We start from the raw sequence: 20,627 nt of genomic DNA on the forward strand, positions 1-20,627 counted from the left end.
GTCCCACAGGCCCTTCAGATTCGGGGCCCGATGTAGGTAAATCTTTTTTACCACTTCATAAATACCGATTCATACCGAATCGGTATTTAAGAAGTGGTAAAAAAGAGAAGGGCAGATGTAGGTAATTTTATTTTAAAAATTACCGAATCGGAAGGAATCGGTATTTACCGATTCGGTAAATACCGAATCGGTAATGCCCATTGATTCCTATGGGCATTGAAGCCCATAGGAATCAATGGGCATTACCGAATCGGTATTTACCAAATCGGTAAATACCGAATTTTGCAAGGGTGCAGGGGGTGTCACTTTGACACCCTTTGGCACCCCAATTACAGGCATGTGTGCCATGTGGCACACATACATGCCCTAAGGGCATGTCTGAGTGTCACATGGCACAGGTGTGCATGCACAGATGTGCATGCACACCTGGGTTCGGTATTTTACCACCCAATTGGATTGGGTGGTAAAATACCGACTCCTAAAGGCCTGTGGCACTTTTTTCAGTGCCACCTACATGTGGAATTTACCGATTCGGTAAAATTACTGATTCTGTATTTTACCGAATCGGTAATTTTACCGAATCGGTAAAATTACTGATTCCTCAAAAAAAAGTCCCCTACATCTCAAAAGCCTAATACCGGTCGGAAACGGCCGAAATCGTCCGTTTCCGACCGGTATTCAGGCTCCTACATCGGGCCCTCGGTATTTTAACACCCAATCCAATTGGGTGTTAAAATACCGAATCCAGGTGTGCATGCACATGTGTGCATGCACACGTACGCCATGTGACAGACAGACATGCCATTAGGGCATGTCTGTGTGCCACATGGCTCACATGCCTTTTTTTGGGGTGCTGGAGGGTGTCAAAGTGACACCCCCTGCATCCTTGCAAAATTCGGTAATTACCGAATCGGTAATTACCGATTCGGTAATGCCCATTGATTCCTATGGGCTTCAAGGCCCATAGGAAGCAATGGGGGATACCGAATCGGTATTTACAGAATCGGTAAATACCGAATCATACAGATTCGGTATTTACCGAATCTGAAATACCTACATCTCCCCCCCTCTAATTTACCACTTCATAAATACCGATTCGGTATGATTCGGTATCTATGAAGTGGTAAATGTAGATTTACCTACATCGGGCCTAGTGTTTTTGTCTAAACATCATGAAGGTGCTATCTTATTTCCTGTAATGCCATTTACTACTTTGACCATACATAAAGAGTTGGATGCACCAAAACACATTTCTTTCCCTATTTTTCATCACATTAATTGCCCACTTGTTAATCTTTTTGTCTCCGATTTTTACTATACTTTTCAGCTGGACTTCTGGCTGGAATTTTAATTTAGGAAAACCTATGCTGACCTCTTGCTTATACCGAATCCAGGATGGTTTGGGAGCCTCGCTTTTTAACTCCTGTATTATTTCTCGTCATCAACTTTGTTGCATTGCAGCCAGTTCATGAACAACCAAACATGCAATATCAACAGGCTGACAGCGACTGAACAACAGTGTCACAATCACACCACATCTTCACTTCATTGGCAATACCGTTACAGGCAGAATGCTATTTCCATCCATTACTCGTTTATTCCCACAACTAATGCCTTCCTACTGGGATAGAGAGTTATTTTACAAGACTTATATGTCACTGGCTTAAGCAAATACCACTCTCCCCATCAGCCTGTTGGAGCACAGGGTGGTCAGATTACCCCTCAGATCCTTTTTCCCATTTGTAAGTAACCCCCAAGTAATGATACTCACAGGCAATATGATACCTGTGTACTGTATCTGGAAGCTTTGCCGGATGAGTTCCCTTCTGCTATCTCTGGAAGCTGAGCATCTTTGGCACTGGGCTCTCAAGTTCAGAGTTGACATGTCAGCTTAACAGGTCCCTGGAATGGAACATTTTAGGGTAGATGTCTTGACCAGGCAGCACACAAGCATCTACATATGGGTAGCCAGTATGTCCTGCCATTTCATCACCGGGGAACTCTGTAATGCCCTTCTTCACAAAAGTCCCTGGGGTTATGGGCAAAGACAGTACAACCACCTATTCTGTTCGAGTGGCATCTCTGTCTGTTATCTTGGGGACACAGTCTTCACCACAGACTGCAATCCCTGTAGTTGAAAGCCTAGCTTCTCAGGACTTTGGTTTCTTGATCTGCTGGAGCAGTGTAAGTAAATGCTGAGGCATGAAATAGAATGGCTTTATTGCAGAAACAATCTAACAACTTAAAACCACTATCAATGTCTACATATCACTTTCTGCAATTATTTTCATCCATGCAGAGGGATTAGGAACTAGAATCTTTTAATCTTGCTGCCATTTTCAGATATATGTGAAGGCAGAATTGCTTGTCTTTATTATTTGCAAAGTTGTCTACAAATTGAGAAGAACTTCACAATAGAAGGACTCTCAAACATTTTCACAAATAATAAGGCTTGTCCCATCATGATAACTTAAAAGGGAGCTGGCAGTTCTATTAAAGGCTTCCTTCCAGCCCATTCACAGGGTTTCCATTAAGGATGTTTCTTTTAACAAAGTTGTTGTACTCAAACCCTGCCTCTTGGGTTCCTCTGGGCCGCTATATTGACGCTGCTCTCCCTGTGTCGCGGGGAACGGGTCTGAGATGTCCTCTCTCCGGCTTTGGCAATGGAGCACCTGCCTGTTCACCTCTGGGGGAGGGAAATGATTGGGGCGGTCTATTGGCGGGCGATACTCAGTGTATCCCTATACGCAGATGACCGGCTTCTCTACATACAGGAATTCTAAATGGACGTGGAGCCCCTCTGCACCTTGTTTTCGGACTTTGCCACAGTGTCTGGGTTGAAGGTAAACTGGCCGAAATCCTCTGTCTATCCTCTTAGCCCCAACCTTCCCCCGCGGGAGGTACATATCAGCGATTCCTTTCACGCTGGTGCTCACAGGCACCTCGCCATCTGGGTGTCTGACTCTACCACCCTCCCTGTGATCTCTGTGAGGGCAACCATGGTAGAATACTGGCCAGCATACGCTCACTAGTTGGTTTTTGGAGGACCCTCCCCTTGAACCCCTTAGGGAAAATCGCCCTGGCGATAATGGTCCTTTTACCTCACCTTCTCTATCACTTCGCGAACTTCCTGTTGTTCCCCAGCCCCTTTTTTCAGGAACTGGATACCCTACTCTGCTTCCTTATTTGGGGATATGGTCGTCGGCGAGTCACCCTGGCTAAGATGCAGCTGCAGGTGGACTGAGGAGGCCCGGGAGCCCCGTCATTTGAAGCATATTTCCTCGCAGCACAGCTCCAGTGGCTATTGTGCTGAATTGCACGGCGTTATCTGGGAGAGACCTGCTCTGCTGCTGTGCCCTTATCGGTCCTGGAAATCCGACGTCTGCTCCTTCTGGGAGCCCGGCTTGCCTTGAACCTTTCAATCCAGGTGGCCATGGCAAGGTCCTGTATGGGCTTGGGTCCATTGCCTGTCCCGAGGGATCCCGCTTTACACCACACTGTTGCCACTGGCGGGTTTTCCACAGAGCTACTACACTGCCCATGCACTACAGGCCTGAAAGGCCCTCTCGCTTCTTGAAGTAGAGGCCTTTTTTGCTAAAGGTCAGCTTCTCTCTTTCAACCAACTAGCAGTAGAGTGTGGGCCCCCCGAGGGCAGTTTTCTCCACCGGATCTACAAGGCCATCCGGGAACTCAAATCAGCACCACTTACCCAACTGAGACACATATGGGAGGAGGAGTTTAAGAGGCAACTACACGATAAAGAGTGGGAACGTGCCCTAGATTCACCTGGGACACCTCGCTGAACGCCCCTCTCAGGGTCTAAAGCAGGCCTCTCTTCCTGAAGTCCCCTACACTGCATATATGTACATTAGACACCGGTAGCCCCCTGTGATGCCATTCTCCACCATCCCTCGCCTAAGCCCAAAGCATTATCCGTCTAATCACCATCGACAAGAACCTGACCAGCTCCTCTCCCCCGCCACATACCCCTGGATGGTACCCCACGTTAGGAGTTAGCTGTCTCTCCCCATTTTCGATTCTTAGGTACTTTCATAGGAGGACACTCACCTTCGTCGGGAAGGACTAGCTCATCAAAGGCATCACTCTGTTGCCCCAATATTGGAACTTTCATAGATTCCCATGCTTTTGTATCATTCCCCGTCGTCGGAATAGGAGTCTTGGTAACTAAATAACATAGCAGTCGGTACAAAAGAGAAAGAAACAGGCCTAGGCCTCATTCCCTTTTGTAGCATATCCGCCTCTTTTTGTAAAAGAGACCAAACTAGGCATCAGCCAATCAGAAGAGCCTCACCCAATAGAACCCTCCTGAAGGAACTTCAGAGCCTCCGATTTTCGTAGCGTTTGTGTAACAGTCACCTTATCTGCTGAAGGCTGGGCTTTCCTCGGGGAGTTGGGTGGGCACATGGGAATCTATGAAAGTTACCAATACTGGGGAACCACAGTTACAGGTAAGTAACTTGTTTTCTTGCCCCAGTATTGGAACTTTCATAGATTGCCATGCTTTTGTATCAGAGTAGCAAGCAGTCAGCCATAAGAACATTTTGTGGCATAAATACACATTGCAATAGTCATCAGTACATGAAACCAAAATGTGCAGAATAAAAGAAAGGTGGGATAGACAAGGAAAGCTCACCACAGAGTGGAAGAGGTTCCTCAGGACCGCCTGGCCCACAGCCGTATCTTCCAGTTGCAAGGAATCCAAGCAGTAATGCTTTGTAAAGGTGTGCATGCTGCTCCAAGTCGCATCTCTGCAAATGTCCTTGATGTGCACTCCCGCGAAGAGAGCTGTTGAAGAAGCCACTGATCTTGTGGAATGTGCTCTAACCCTGCTGGTCAGCGGCTTCCCCGCTGTATTATGACAATGTAGAATGGCACTTGTAATCCACCTTGCAATACCTTGCTTCGAGAGAGGGAGGCCCTTCCGAGGACCACCAAAAGCAATAAATAATTGGGAGGATTTACGGAATCCCTTGGTGCGATCCAAGTAAAACTTCAAGCACCTTTGTACATCCAGAGAATGTAGCGACCTCTCCGCTGGTGTAGTAGGGAGAGGAAAGAAAGCTATAAGGATAACAGGTTCATTCAAGTGGAAGTCCGAGGGCACCTTGGGAATGAACTTTGGATTAGTCCGTAAGATTACTGTATTTCTCTTGAATTGGAGAAACGGCTCCTGGATTGTGAGCGCCTGCAATTCCCCAATGCGTCTTGCTGATGTGAGGGCAAGAAGGAGAGCCAACTTCCATGAAAGAAATTTCATGTCTGATCGATGTATTGATTCAAAGGGGCCCTTCATGAGCTCTGTAAGGACCAAATTCAATTGCCATGTAGGAGGCGGAGGCCTCACCGGGGGATAGACACGAAACAATCCTTTAAGAAACTGTTTTATTATTCTGGAAGACCAAAGAGAAGGTCCAGACGCTGAACGTCTGCACCTAGAAATCGCTTCCAAATGAACTTTTATGGATGAATGGGCCAGCCCAGACTTTGCCAGGGATAAAAGAAAAGGCAGAATTTGATGAGGTTGTGAAGTGAAGGGGTCAACATCCTCTTTCCTGCACCAGATGCAAAATCTTTTCCATTCGAGACGGTCTTGTTAGTGGAAGGGGCTCTAGCCTGGGAGAGAACTTCCTTTATTTCATTTGAAAGATAAACAGATGAACAGTCTTGTTCTAGAGGAATTAGAGACATGATAGTTGTGGTACAGGATGATGAATCAGACTGTATAGATCCTTATGTGATTATAGAAACTGATGTAAAAAATTCGAGACTACTCATAGATTCTGGTGCCAAAATGACAATGATAACTCATGAACTATTAATGAAGTCTGGGGTAAACGTAGTCTACTTCCCCCAGACAGAAATCCTGTTACTTATGATGGAAGAAAGATTGAGTTGTCAGGATACTTCGAATGTGAACTCAAATTTAAAGGACGGTCAATCTTTGGGAAGGTCTATGTAGCTAAAAAAGGATTAAATATACTGGGTTGGTATCACCAGGGCTTGTTTGGTATGACACTCAGACCTGGGAGAAAATTACAAGTGTCTTTATTGACCGACGATTATGAAAATGGAGATAACAGTGTGAAACATTAGAGCAGTGATACAATTGAAAAAAATGATAATAGCAGCAAATGGTTTAAAAAGTTTCCAAAGATTTTTGAGAACAAGCTAGGGAAAATAAAAGGATTTAAACATAAAATAAAAGTACAGGTTATGGTGACTCCAATCAAACACAAGTTGAGAACCGTACCTTTTAGTGTACGTCAAGATTTAGCAGATATCCTTAAAAAGATGTGTGCTGATGGAGTAATAGAACCCATCGAATCGTCTCTATGTTAAGTCCATTAGTTATCGCCAGAAAAAAAATGGAAAGTTAAGAGTGTGTCTTGACCTGAGGAGTTTAAACAAAGTAATTTGGGTTGATTCAAACCCTTTGCCTAGAATTGATGATATCATCAGTACATTTTCAGGTTCTAGTGTCTTTTAAAAAATTGACCTAGCTTCTGCACATCATCAGGTTGCACTTGAAGAATCTTCAAGACACCTCACGGCATTTGTATCTTCAATGGGTACGTTTCAATTTAAAAGGATGCCTTTTGGTTTGTCATCAGCGGCATCCGCTTTCCAACGTGTATTAGAGAATGTTTTGGAAGGAGTTGACGGGTTGTGACCTACCAAGATGATATTTTAGTTGCAGGGGAAAACCAATCTATTCATGACAAATGCATGCTTACGGTTTTAGAGAGATTACAAAAATATGGTGTTGTTGCAAACCGGGAAAAATGTGAATTTGCAAAAGATTCTATAGAATATTTGGGTCATGTGATATCAAAACAAGGAGTGGAACCTAGACCAGGTTTGATTGATGCTATATCTAAGGCCCCCACACCTAAGACAAAAGAGAATGTGGCCTCATTTTTAGGACTCTGTGAATTTTATTCTAAGTTAATCAAAAAAAATTCAGCAAAAACAGTGACATAAAGAGATTTGTTAAAGAAAGACAAAAAGTTTGGGCACGATTCACGGAATGAACTTAAGACTCAACCCTAAACTTACTACTATTTTGGTATTCACAGAATGCACTTACTACTTTTGGCATTCACAGAATGAACTTAAGACTCAATCCTAAACTTACTACTATTTTGGTATTCACAGAATGCGCTTACTACTTTTGGTATTCACAGAAGTTAGGATTTTGTCTTAAGTTTGTCTTAAGTTTGTCTTAAGTTTGCTTTAAGACAAACCTAAGACAAAATCCTAACTTCTGTGAATACCAAAAGTAGTAAGTTCATGTCCACCGCATCATGGCTGCTTTGGACTGTACTGCCCCATTGAGCCAACCGACCAAAAGTGTCCACAGACAAAGAACTGCTCCCTGGTTCAGCGAGGTGCTGCGCTGCGCCAAAAGGGACTGTAAACGAGCAGAGAGACAATGGAGAGTGGCATATGATGACCGGATGAAAGAGGCCTATCTCATTAAGAGACGCATCTATCATAATAAAATCCGGATAGAGAAAGCCACATACTATGCAGACAGAATCCACGGGGCAGAAAATTCAGCCAGGGAACTGTTCAGCATATATAAGTCCTTAGTCACCCCAAAAACCTCCACTCAAGACGAAGACCATTCAGTAGCAGCGTGCAATCGCATTGCCAACTACTTTGGAGACAAAGTGTCTAAGATTTACTCGGCATTTCCCGAAATACCATCTGCAGCGGAAGAGCCTGCAGATGTAGTAGCAGAGGAAGATGATCACAATCTACTACTTAATTTTACCATCCCCCCACCGGAAGATCTAGTTAAAATCTGCAGATCTGTTAAATCTGGCTCCCCCGAGATCCCGCATCCCCAAAAAGGTTGAGTGACAGTTTGGAGACCCTTGAACCCTATATTAGACACTTGCTAGACGTCTCCTTCCGATCCAGTCTAATTCCCGAGGATTGGAAACAGGCTGTTGTGCTTCCCCTCCGCAAGAAGCCCAACATTAGCTTTGAGAAGTTGGATAACTTACGCCCCATTTCTCTGCTGCCTTATTTTTCTAAGGTAGCGGAGAAGGTGGTAAATAAACAGCTAATGAAATATGTGGAGGAAGGCAACCATCTTCACCCTACCCAATTCGGGTTTCGGCCCCGTCATTCTACGGAATCTGCCCTTCTCAGGGCCACCGAATCCCTCAGGCAGGGCGCTGACGAGGGACAAACCATGGCTTTAATCCTATTAGACCTCAGCGCCGCGTTCGACACTGTAGCACATTCCATCTTGCTACAGTGTCTGAACAAAGGTGGGGTGAGATGGGCAGCGCTGAAATGGATTTATTCATTTCTTACTGGCCGAGGTTTTCAAGTGAGGCAGGGTGACCACTACTCTGAGCGAATCTCTTTGGACCAGGGGGTGCCTCAGGGCTCGTCCCTGAGTCCAAAACTTTTTAACCTGTATGTTGCACCGCTCGCTACCTTAGTAGAGAGTCACGGCCTCCGAATAGTGTCATATGCCGACGACACGCAGTTGGTCATCTCCCTGTCGCGGGCACCCGGTCTCTCGGCGGACATCTTCAGAGCCTGCATGCAAGATCTTGCAGCCTGGATGTCCGCCAACTGCCTCAAGCTCAACGGAGGCAAGACCGAGGTGCTGGTCGTGGGGGGCTGCCAATCAGCGTGGACGTCGGCATGGTGGCCACCTTGTCTTGGTCCAACACCCATCCCGTGCCAGAAAGCAAAGAACTTGAGCATCTGGTTCGACACTGACCTTACCTTCGGCCCCCAGATCAACCAGGTGGTCGGATCTTGCTTTGGGACCCTCAAAAGTCTTGGGAAGACTTTGAAGTTTTTACCCATAAGAGCCCGACAAACTTAGGTGCATGCACTAGTCACATCAAAGATGGACTACGGCAATCTTCTCTATCTAGGGACCTTGGAGAAGAATCTTAGCCGTCTACAAGTCCTACAGAATGCCGCTGCCCGACTAGTGCTTAGACTACCCAGAAGAGCCGCATCTGCAGCGGCCCTCCGGTCTCTGCATTGGCTGCCGGTCAGAAGCAGGGTAGAATTCAAAGCACTATGCACGTGCCATCGGATCATCAATGGGAGGTCTCCTCTCCCTCTGCAAGGACTACTGACGTCTTATGAGCCGTCCCGCTCCTTGAGATCCTCTGGCTCAGGACTCCTGGTTATTCCCAAGGTGTCTAGAGCACGGATGGGCGGAAGATCCTTTAGGTACCTTGCAGCCTCTAGATGGAACAAACTACCCATGGCATTGCGATTAGAACCATCAGAACTAATCTTCAGAGCCAAGCTTAAAACTGCACTATTTGCTCAGTAGGGTATGCCGCTTCTGTAGATTCCGGTAAATATCTCTCCTTAGCGCGGGGACACGCCGCTGTGCGTCACCAAGCGCTTTACAAAACCCCTAAATAAATAAGTGCATTCTGTGAATACCAAAATAGTAGTAAGTTTAGGATTGAGTCTTAAGTTCATTCTGTGAATCAGGCCCTTTGTGTGGGAAGAAAATTGTCAAGAAGAGTTTGATAATTTAAAAAGTGAAATTGTTTCTGCTGGGGTTCTTGCACCTTTTGATCCATCCCAGGAATGCATTATTACTGTAGACGCAAGTAATGTTGGGCTTGGTGCTACTATTGCACAGATGAAAGGAGAAAAAGAAGTTACAATTGGGTTTGCTTCGAGAATATTAAGACCAAATGAGAAAATATTTTCAGTAATTGAAAAGGAACTTTTGAGTTGCTGTTGGGCGGTTGAGAGATTTAAATGTTTCATTTGGGGGAGAAAGTTTGTGCTTAAGACTGACCATAAACCCTTAGTCATTATTTTGAGTGGAATCACTATAAAAGATCATACACCAAGAATTGCACGATTGAGTTCAAAATTATTGCAATACAATTTCACCATTGAGTACATAGCTGGCGGAAGAAATATAAGGGCAGATTATTTATCACGTTCACCCATAAGTTTCACAGCTTTTCAAGAAAATGGTGATGAATGTGATGAAGACTGTTTGATTGCAAGTGTTGACATTTGTCATAACACTACTTTCCGTGAAAAGGAGTGGTTTTCTAAATCCCTTAAAGATATTGAATTGGAAAATGTAAGAGAGTATGTCATGTCTGGTTGGCCAAAAGAAAGAACACTCCCGCAAAATGTACAACCTTATTTCAAGATAGCTGATGAATTGTCTATTGAAGGTAAAGGAATGTTAGTACGTGGAGACAAGTTCATTCCACCAGTTTCATTAAGAGAGAGAATTATTATGTATGGGCATGAGGGACATTTGGGTCAAACCATAACTAAGAGAAAAATCAGGGATAGTTACTGGTGGCCCAGAATGGACTCTGAAATTGTTGCTAGTGTCCGCAGTTGTGTTGTTTGTGCAACAAGTGACAAAAGTTTAAAAACTGAAGCAGTTCCTTTACAGCCTGTTGACCTTCCAAGTACAGTTTGGTCGAAGTTGGCAATAGATTTCATAAATTTCATTGGTCCATTTGGTACACTTCCAAGGAACCGGAAATTCGCCATAGTAGTTGTTGATTATTACAGCAAATGGTAGGAGGTAAAGTTTGTAGAAGAACCTAATACCCTCAATGTCATTACATTTTTGAAAAATGTGTTCATAAGAGAAGGATTTCCCAAAGAGATTGTCTCGGACAATGGTGTCCAAATTATTTCTAAAGAGATGAGAAGCTTTCTTGATAATAATGCGATCAAACATAGGTGTGTGGCTTTATATCATCCTCAGGCCAATGGTCTGGTAGAAAAAATGAATCGCACATTAGTAGAATGTATTCAATGGGGAATCCAGAACAAGTTTGATATTTGTAAGGCTGTTGAAGAAATAATGTGGTCCCATAGATGCTGTCCTAATGTGGTTTCTGGTATTTCTCCATTCGAGGTCTTACGAGGACAGGCACCTGCCTCAAGGCTTTATCCTGCTTGGTTGAGAGAATTTCAACACAAAAATGATCATATGATAAACTTGGACAAAGTTCTTAGACCCAAAGTGGAAGAATATCAAAACAAAATGAAAAGTCATTATGATGCCATTCACAGGGTAAAACCTGTTGAAGACAAACTTAAAGTAGGTGACTGGGTCCGTATTAAGGATCCTAATCATGTTCCTAAAGGGTTGTCGAAATTCAAACCTCCGGTAAAGATTGAGGTGCTGACAAAAAATGCAGTGAGAACTAGTAGAAACGAATGGTGGAATAGGGGAAGAGTTGTCAAGGTGTATTTACATGATGTTTTATCTCGGGAGCGTGATGTTTCTTCTCACAATCCAAATGTTTTATCCAAGGCATCTTCCCATACTGTTCCTCCTACAGTTTTCTCTCCTGATATCCAAGTTACCGAACCTAAGTCTAATTCCTATCCTTTATCTGTACGCAGGACCGGTAGGAGAAATATAGTCAAACCCTCAAGGTTTTGTGATTGACATTTTCTATTTATTACATTTTTTTAACTACAATCCATCTACATTGGTTTTAGGAGTTTAATCTATCCTATATTCCATAGTCAATATGTTAATTATTTTTGTTACTATTTTGTTTTAGTCATTTACTTGTGTGTAAAGAAGGGAGATGTTGTGGTGAACTGGCTGCATTACATCAGCACCCATGTCATGAGAATCTAAAATGTATTAGTATTGCCTGTCTGAGAGATTCTATGTTGGACAGTTACTTGGGTATCTGCAACAGCTGTGACTAATAAACATTCATCTTGAAGTATCTATGTCTGCTGGCATTTCCTACTTTATACTTCATTACAAACAGTCCATCCGAAGTGCCAAGCCAGGTCTTCCCTGGACCGGAAACAAGCATCCTGGGACCGGTTTCGGGTTAACACCCCACATAAGCCAGGCTAAATATGAATGTACTCCTTGCCACAATGGCATGTTAGCATATAGGATGCACTGACATGCCCCCCTTTCCATGTACTCACCCCTACAGTATTCATTGTAAACACGTATGTTACTCTTATATGTTGTATTATTGATTCTAATATCATCCATCCCTTCACTCAGCTGTAAATATTCTCTGTATTTTAACACCTTCGCTGCTAGGTGTTTTCCCCTCCGGTGCTGGACTATGCCCATGTCCATTGTTTCATGACGAGCTCAGCTCGTCATCAGCACAGCTCAACCGTGCATCATGACGAGCTGAGCTCGTCATCAGCATGGAAAGGGTTAAGCAGTTGTGTTGAAAATACTTGTGGAGCATTTATGGCAACTTTTTTCAGGGGTTCCTTGCAATCAGGGGTAAGTGGGCTCTGAGCGTGTGATTTAGAGCCATGTAGCACTTGTGCCCCGGGGCTTATTAGACCCAAAATGAATGGAAGTATGCCCATTTAGCAGTTGACTTTCATGTAATTAAGATTGAGCAATCCAAGGTTTATCCAGGGAAGTGGTGTGAAAGTAGAGCATTTAACAGGCATCAAATAACAGTCAGTAAATCGCTATCCTGCCTTTATTTTGGGTTTTTAAAGAAAAGTACTTAACACACAGAAAATAGAAAATACTCTGATTATTTTAAGAGCAGGCATTTAGCAATGGAACTAATGGGAAACCGTGCCCACGATAATCTGAAGGACAGTCTTTAGTGATATAGTGCATTGGCACTTTGATCTTCAAAGGGGGTCTCAATTAGACTATTTGCATAGCTCTTGTAGTTGAACTCTCTCTCAAGAATGTATTTTAGCCCCTCAAACTGATGCATACTCTTGCCTCTCTTCCTCAGTGCAATGTCACAGTACCTTTCCGTTCTTGGTTAAAAGTCTGTGAAATTCATTCATGGGAGGTAACACCTTCAGCCATTGCCGAGTAGTGTGGGCAGCACAGTGCAGGTGTTGGAGATGGCCCTCTTTGCAAGATCATCCCCATATGTTTGGCCCTTACCCTCCACTCTTTGCTGAATTTGTTTTTGTCTGTATTATGTCTTTACATTTTACCACTGCTAAGCAGTGCTAAAGTGCTTGTGCTCTCCCCTTAAAACATGCCTTATACCCAATTCTTAAAATTCCCTAGTAAAGTGGCACTACATGTGCTCAGGGCCTTTAAATTAAATGTGCCAAGTGGGTCTGCAGCACTGATTGTGCCACCCATTTAAGTAGCCCTTTAAACATGCCTTGGGCCTGCCATTGCAGCCTGTGTGTGTAGTTTTTTTCGACCTGGCAAAGTAAACCTTCTGGATGAATCTGGATGGCCAGTTGACAGTATGGTAAAATCTGTATATTTCCTGGTGAACTGACAACCACACATACTTGAGATGGCCTTTCCTGAACTATCATCTTTTAAGAAAAGTTAAGATAGATAAAATCTCTAGATGGCATAAAGTTACAAGCCATTGACTTGACTCATAGTGACCCAGGGAAAGTGGGATAAGGAAGGACATTCTACTAGGAAACATACTATAAGCACAATTGGTTTATTTTAGCTCACTTTTTACGTACTTCCCCGGAAACAAAGATATGAGAAGGGAGTTAAAGGAGGCCAGAGTGGCCCACTGAAATTTAGTGCTCTGAAAATCCCCACCCATCATCAGCAAAGTGGATCGTGAAGAACAAGGGAGCTCCACCTGTAGCTGTTTATCTGGGACACTATGAACTTCAAAGTATTTCAGTTGCCACTCCGCAAATACACATTCATTCACCAAGCCAGTGCACCAGACATGATCTAGGGAATGTACACTAGAATAGTGCTGCTGAAGCAATTGATAAAAGTTAAGAAACCCTGTTGGTAAGGCTGCCACCACGGGACGTGTGAGTTACCTTGTAATGCTGTTAAACACAGTTAAAAGGTATGGGACCTTTCTCCAAAGGGTTGACAGGCCTCCACTTGGGATCAAAATAGCAGGTAAAAAAAAATAAATCAACTTTTGAGGTGTGTTAAACGCAACAGTTGACGTTTTACACATGTGCACGATGTTCTTGATGAAAAAGGAGTATTACTAAACATTGATCAAGACATATTTATGTGATGCATGATGGAACGAGCTAGGCGAGCATGCAGCCTGCCCATAAGCCACAATGGCTTTTCCTTCTATCGTGGTGTTAATGAGGCGATAAGCGAGGGGACAGAATGTGATCTTCAGACTTGTGCTTCTCTTGGAATTATACTAATTGATGCCTTTTCTTTCCTGTTCTACCTCTTTCTGTTCCTTGCCTCCTGCCGACTGAAGGTCTTGATTTCAGAAGGACTCGTGCAGTTTGCCCAAGACCCAAAGTTCATAGAGGTCACTACCCAAGAACTTGCGGACGCCTGCGACATGACGATAGAAGAGATGGAGAATGCAGCGGATAATATCCTCAATTGCAACAGCAAGCAGAGCCCCAATGGCAACCTGTTGCCTTTTGTGAATTGCAGGGACCAAGGGGAGGACAGTATAGAGGTGGAGATGGATGAGCAGACCATAGATTGTACAGAGACGGAGGAGCATCTCCAGGACAGTAGGAATTATGTCAGCAACTTGTAGTTGCCAGGGCTGAAGCAATGATGTGTTTTTTCTGTTTCAATGTTCCTAATGGGTTTGTTTCAGAAGTGCCTCACTGTTCTCGTGACCTGGAGTAACCGGAACAGCGTTCTTCATTCTTTTGCGTTGGGATGAGCAGCAGCGTTGGGTGGTTACACAAAAGCTTTCCAGGAGTCAGTTCAACCCAAGCATGTGCCCGTGGATGCCGGAGGCCAGAGGGAGCTCAGCTCCCTGTCCTTCCAGCCCCTGCACAAGGAACAACTGCGGCTAAAGCAGTGCGAAGGAGAAGCTCATCTTGGTGGATGGCCCGGACAGAAAGGACCCTGCATTTTTCACCTTTGCTTGTTCAAAAAAAGAGGAAAATGAATCATTTTGCACATGTTCTGTAAGAGCCTCACATGTCTCCCTAGAGCCAAGGCCCTCAATACTTTGATAAGGAATGTTGGACTTCTTCTGCCGTGGATTACAGAATCTCGTTCAGAAAACACGACAGCAAATAACGTACTGCCTTAGAGTACAGGAAAGGCAAGTTGCGATCCAGCGAATCCCTGCTGTTAAAAATGCTGAGGCTTTCCACCCTAGCCAGTAAGGTGGAGCTCAAGGGCTTGGTTTGGATCCCTAAGTTTGATCTGAATGTTTCCGGGCAAAGCTTGCCCTTGTCAACCCATTCACTACACGGGTACGATGATCTGAGCCTCTCTCACTCCGCCCCTCGAAATAAAGTGTTGGCCAGCCTCACCACTGCCTACCCAGCTCAGGCAAGCGGAGTTCTACCAAGCAGATAAAGCTCCAGCAGTCAACTTTGCCTTTAAGGTGCCTGGATTGCCCACGCATTTCAATAGTGGGAAGAGGGGTCTCTGCAGATATCTCTTGGTTGCAGTGGTTAAGATATTTTCTTGAAAGCATGCTTCAGTTTGGTCAGGTTATTTTTTTAACTGTGCTGCGGGGGGATTTGCAGTCATTGAAGGTGAGGGGACAGGTGTGGCGTGAAAAGCGGAAGGGGTTTTTGCACCACTTTCTTTATATTTCAACATCTGCAAATGTGAAAATCTATTTTAGTTCTCACCGTATCATTTACAGAAAGCAGTTTGCCATTGAAATTCTATATAACAAAAAGGGAATGTGGCCTGACAGAAGAGATAGATTTCTGCACCAGAGAAATTGTTATTTTTTATGTAAGAGAAACTTCTTTTTAAAGAAAAAAGAAAACTAATTTAAAGATAGTAGGCAATGCACTCGTTATAGTCTTGCACATTGGAGTGAGTGGTTGGCATTTTGTAGTAATATGTTGATCTGTGGGCATGTGAGTAGTTGGGTGAGTCTGCCTGGGTGCGTGCAGGTCTGTTTTTTTTCTGTGCACGCGCAGTCCTCTTCTTCCTACTTTTTAAACCTGCAGGAAATCTTCTGAATCTGGGGCCATTGGGATGCAAAAAAAAAAAAAAAAAGATGGCATTTGGAAAAAAAACAATGTCTCTGCTTGGGAAAAAAATGAATCGGTTACTCTTTGCATTTTCTGTTCCACAAGATATGCAAAAGCAATGCAATAATTTTAATTTTTGAAAAATATATATGATTGTGAGTTGTGTAGGCATTTCACTTGTATAGAAAAAAACGAGAAATTCGAGAAAAAAATCCAGCAGAAATACGTTTTCCCTTTGATATATTCCATGTGATGTTTTTCTTGCATTGATAATGTTTCTGTTGAAGAAACCGTAATACTTGAATTCAGGTCAGTTTCAGTATTTTTGAACTATTTTTTTAAAATTGAATTGCAGTTGTGCCAAGCGAGTATATGAATTGAGTTTAAGTTTGTTCCCAGAATCACTTCTTGTATATTTTGCTGCATGTAACTCCTTTAGTATTCAGAGTGTGCCAAGCTTTACCTTTTGGACTTTTAAGTGCTTTTTCTACATGTGGTCAGGGAAAATGGAAGTAAATGATTTTTTTTGTACAATGAAAAAAATATTCACATTGTTGTAACTATTCTACAGTCCACTGACAGGTATTCCCATGACTGATTTTGCATATCTTGTGTTCATTTCCCTTGAAATTGCATGATGAATTCATTAGTATTTTGCTTACTGAATTCATGCCTGCCTTTGTACGCAGTCTTTGCACCTCTTTCGTTTTGTTTAGTTTCTGTTGATCTTTTTCTTCTCACTTGGGTGGAGATGTCTGGCTCGTTTGTCTATCCACCCTTCTACTTTTTAGAAGATCAACTGGCATCAGCAAAACTATGTGGAGGTGTATGATTGAATCCCTAGGGAAGTAGTTGTTATAGAAGGCTTGGAAGTTTTGGATGTCCTGATCACCCACTCTTTGTATAACTAGATGTTCCAAAGTGTTTACTACAGAAATAGCCATATCAGTTGTGACAGAAAAGTTATTCAAGTTAGTAGTAATAAGGCAAAGAGGCAAAGCTGCTCAAATTTTATTGCAAAAAAATACCCCTGATTTAAACAAATGAACTTGGTGATGATTGGCATAATTCTTGGAGTAGAGGATGTTTTTCTTAGACTGTATTAAGGATTAATCCCTTTATCCCTTTAAATGTTATTACTGAGGAAACTCTGACTCTAAAGTACTCCTATTACTGTCATATATAATTTAGTCAAATTATAAAGCCCTAATAGGAACGCAGATCAACAATGTAGCACTAGGTCGTTTTGGTTTGCTCCTACATGTCATCTACTCCTAAAACTTTTAGATCCTTACCATTCACGCTAGAAGAGATTCTAATTTATGTTTGTGCGAGTGGGTAGGAGCTTAAATCATTTCCAATGGAAATTGTACTTATAGCTCACAGTAGCGGGTTGGATAAACAGCTCACAAAAAGGAATGTCTAAGTCAGAAATCCACATTAACCACATGGCGGATGTTCAAATCACAAAATTAAATTACAGTTAAAATTACGTCAACAGTTAACTAGAGTTAACGAGAGTTGGACTATCCTGATGCAACTGAAACAAATTTCTATCAGAAGCATGCAAATTCTAAAGGATGTCAACACCATTAATATGGAGATGTAACTAATAATGTAATCACTGATTGATCAAAGGCAAAGTGAGGGGGCCTTGGGTCCCACGTGACACTCTAGCTATGGACCCTCCTCACACTCAAATGTTAAGGATGTGATAGGATTGGAAAACGTTCATTGATAAATACTTTATGTAAAGACGTTCTCTTCTATTGTAACCTTTTTTGGGCTTACTTCAGGATTGAGGTCTATGTGATTGCGCCATCTTCCCCTTAAGCCATCACTATGAATAATTTCCCAATTACACACACCAGGAGTGTCCCTGTAACTCACACAAGCGGACTTATTCATTACTTGTGCTGAGGGTGGGCGTCCTATTCAGTCACACTAGGTGATGACTTTATCAATCACTAGGACAGTTTCCAGACACTCACACTGGATGTTGACCTTGTTGGTTACACTGATGACCACTCAAATGAGGAATACCAGACGATGGCTTAACAACCAATACGGACCGGTTGAATTGCTTGATCAATGGGCTGCCATGGTCTTTCACACTGGGGCATGCAGGTTGTAATTCGGATGGAAAGAGGATGTGCATTAGGGGTAGTCAAATAAGCTTTAATGTCTGGGTGCGGATGATCAGGCTGTCCCGCCCACTCCAAAAGGCTGCCCCAAATTGTGTAATGTAAAAAATATCTAAAGAATTTAAAGAGAAAATATAATTTCACTATACACACAAACGCACACACACTTGATGTAGACTGATCACTTATTAACATTTTATTAAATGTGTTTCCTCAGGAAATAGCGAGGCCATCTTCTTGGGCAGTCCTGATTCTACTCCTAAGCAAACTAAAACGCTTTCTTTAAACGTGCCCAATCCTTTCTTCACACTTGCCAATTCCCAATTCCTCTCCTGAGCTAACCCAATCACTCTCCCTCAGTTTGTCCAATCCTTCTCTTACTACTCCTCCCCATGCTTGTGGAAACCAAGTCAATTCTCTCCTAGACTAAACGTTTGCCTTTGTTTTACCTAGATTCATTTCTCTTAGCTGTACTTCTCTGTTACATCAGAGGTAGGCTAGTCCATCTGTTGAGAACAAGACCTATTCCTCACTTAAAGCATATTTCAACCAAGAAATTCCTTCCTGGTGTTAGTTATGGGTGACATCTGTCCACCTGAATGGTCAAATTATAAAATTACTCACTTACAATAAAACACCACATTATGATAGCTTACTGATTAGCAGTTGCTTTATAACGTTCATTGGCAACTGTTAGTTGTTGTTCCAATTAATTAAAATCACACTACAACCCCCTACAAATTAGCAGAGATGACTGCATGACAAGTAGATCCTCACACCTGTTTCCTTCAATTCTTATCATACAAATTTATTGATTCGCATATTTCTTCCTTAATAGTGTAATATAGAAATGCTGTAGGATCGAGAACCAATTAGTAGTTGTGTTTTGCTGCTTTTCTGAGGTATCCCTACTGGAGGTTCACAAAGGGTAAAAGCAACAATCCACAGACCAACAGAGTTTGCTGATGCCAGCTGTGAGGGGGACCTAGTCTTCAATTGGGAATTTGATCCATTACTAAGAATCCTCACCAAAATGTTACAGCAAAGGGGGACTAAGAATTGGGTAATTATGCCATTCCCACTATCTGAGTGGATTAATATTGCTTTCCTTTTATTGGAGTGGGTGTCCGGTGCAGTCACTGCATGGTGGGTTGAAACTCTAAGAGACTAAGCAAGAAGTTTTTCGTTTATACATGCCCAGAAAAAATGGGCTTCTTGTTTTATCCTTTGAATCTACCTTCTTTACAGCTCAATGGGCCACCTTACTGACATGGTTAGTTGTTTAAAATGTGGTCGCGGCTCCAGTACAGACCGCAGAGTATTTCTCGTATGTGTTTTATTTTCCATTCTTGGGTGGCTAATGTTTGTGATGAGACGGCATTTGGATTCGGGAGCTGGCATTTCCTGAAATAGAGAGCCATCAATGCTCACTTTTCTTCAACTTCTTCCATTCTGGGCCTCAAGATGCTGCTGTTTCAAGTATCCAATCTGTTTCTTCCCCCACAACTGTCAGCTGAAAATAATCCACTCTTCAGCTGGGATCCTTCTCATCATCGTGTATAGGACAGTATCTTTCCTGCTCTCCTGTATCCGCCTTGATACCCTGTAAGTTTTTCTTCCTCCCCCACACAAACAGACCAACAAAAAAAAGGGACAAGATGCATTTTTTTACATTTCTTGATAATTTTCAAAAGCAATGTATCATTGTTTTCTTTACATTGATGCCAATATAAGAGTTGTATGGGTCTCACCTGGACTCCTGTGTTGTTTTCTGCTTGAAAGCTCAAATGTAGGTTGATTGAGGGGGTTGGAAGGACGATGTGGGTAATTTTGGATCTGAATGCACAATGGTGTTTCAATGAAAAGGAACTGTCCGTCAACAACTACACAGAGGGTCTGGTTCAGGTGCTTTTGTCTATTAACTCAAGGTAAAATGTCACTTAGGAATACAATCTGTAAAAATCTTGACTGGAGAGTATGGGGATGCACAGTAGCACTGAAAGTTATCTTAAATTACTCATGAAGCTGAACCTACAATTGTGGACGCAGCTTCCACATCTCCCAGAGAAGAAATCTGCATGCCACTCTGGTGAGTATATTCATGGCCCCATTAACGTCTGGTGGAAGGATGAGTTGTAAACATCTGGCTACGTTTTGGCAAGCGTGCATAACAACCATGGGAAAAATTGGATTCCAGGTGCTGATGCACACTAGCCCCAATGTTTTTTCCTGAATGTCACGCAGATGCCTCATCCATGTCACGCAAATGCCTCATCCACCCAAAAGTGTTCCGCCTTACTTCACAGGACAAGGTGCTGTATCTCTTCAGCGCACTGAAGCAACTGAAAAAAGACACAAATATCTCCATGAAACACCAAAATAAACAAATAACATACATTTACATCTCATCTTTTAAAGAATTAAGACGAACAATGTTGCATGTGTTCAGTGTTTTGGTCCGCGTGACAGTCCGTTGAGTCAAAGCACTCCATGGAGACCACGGTCACGTACTATGAAACTTAGCAAAGATGCTGATAGAATAGCAAATATTTGGAATTGCCAATGGAGACC

General features: G+C 42.8%; 1 protein-coding gene across 2 annotated transcripts in view; it reads left to right on the forward strand.

Annotated features, from left to right (window-relative positions):
* Positions 1 to 19,806, forward strand: part of CACNA1C (calcium voltage-gated channel subunit alpha1 C) — a 1,657,037-nt gene extending 1,637,231 nt beyond the window's left edge. Inside the window, exon 47 of one of the 2 annotated variants that reach the window (XM_086952879.1) lies at positions 14,202 to 19,806. In XM_086952879.1, the coding sequence (XP_086809005.1) occupies positions 14,202 to 14,495 (294 nt within the window). In that variant the 3' untranslated portion in view covers positions 14,496 to 19,806. The remainder of the gene's footprint in view (positions 1 to 14,201) is intronic. The other variant, XM_086952878.1, reaches the window with a different exon arrangement.
* The last annotated feature ends 821 nt before the right edge of the window (positions 19,807 to 20,627 follow it).

The sequence above is a fragment of the Lissotriton vulgaris genome, chromosome 1_2 (assembly GCF_964263255.1).
Source record: "Lissotriton vulgaris chromosome 1_2, aLisVul1.2, whole genome shotgun sequence".
NCBI classification, from domain to species: Eukaryota; Metazoa; Chordata; class Amphibia; order Caudata; family Salamandridae; genus Lissotriton; species Lissotriton vulgaris.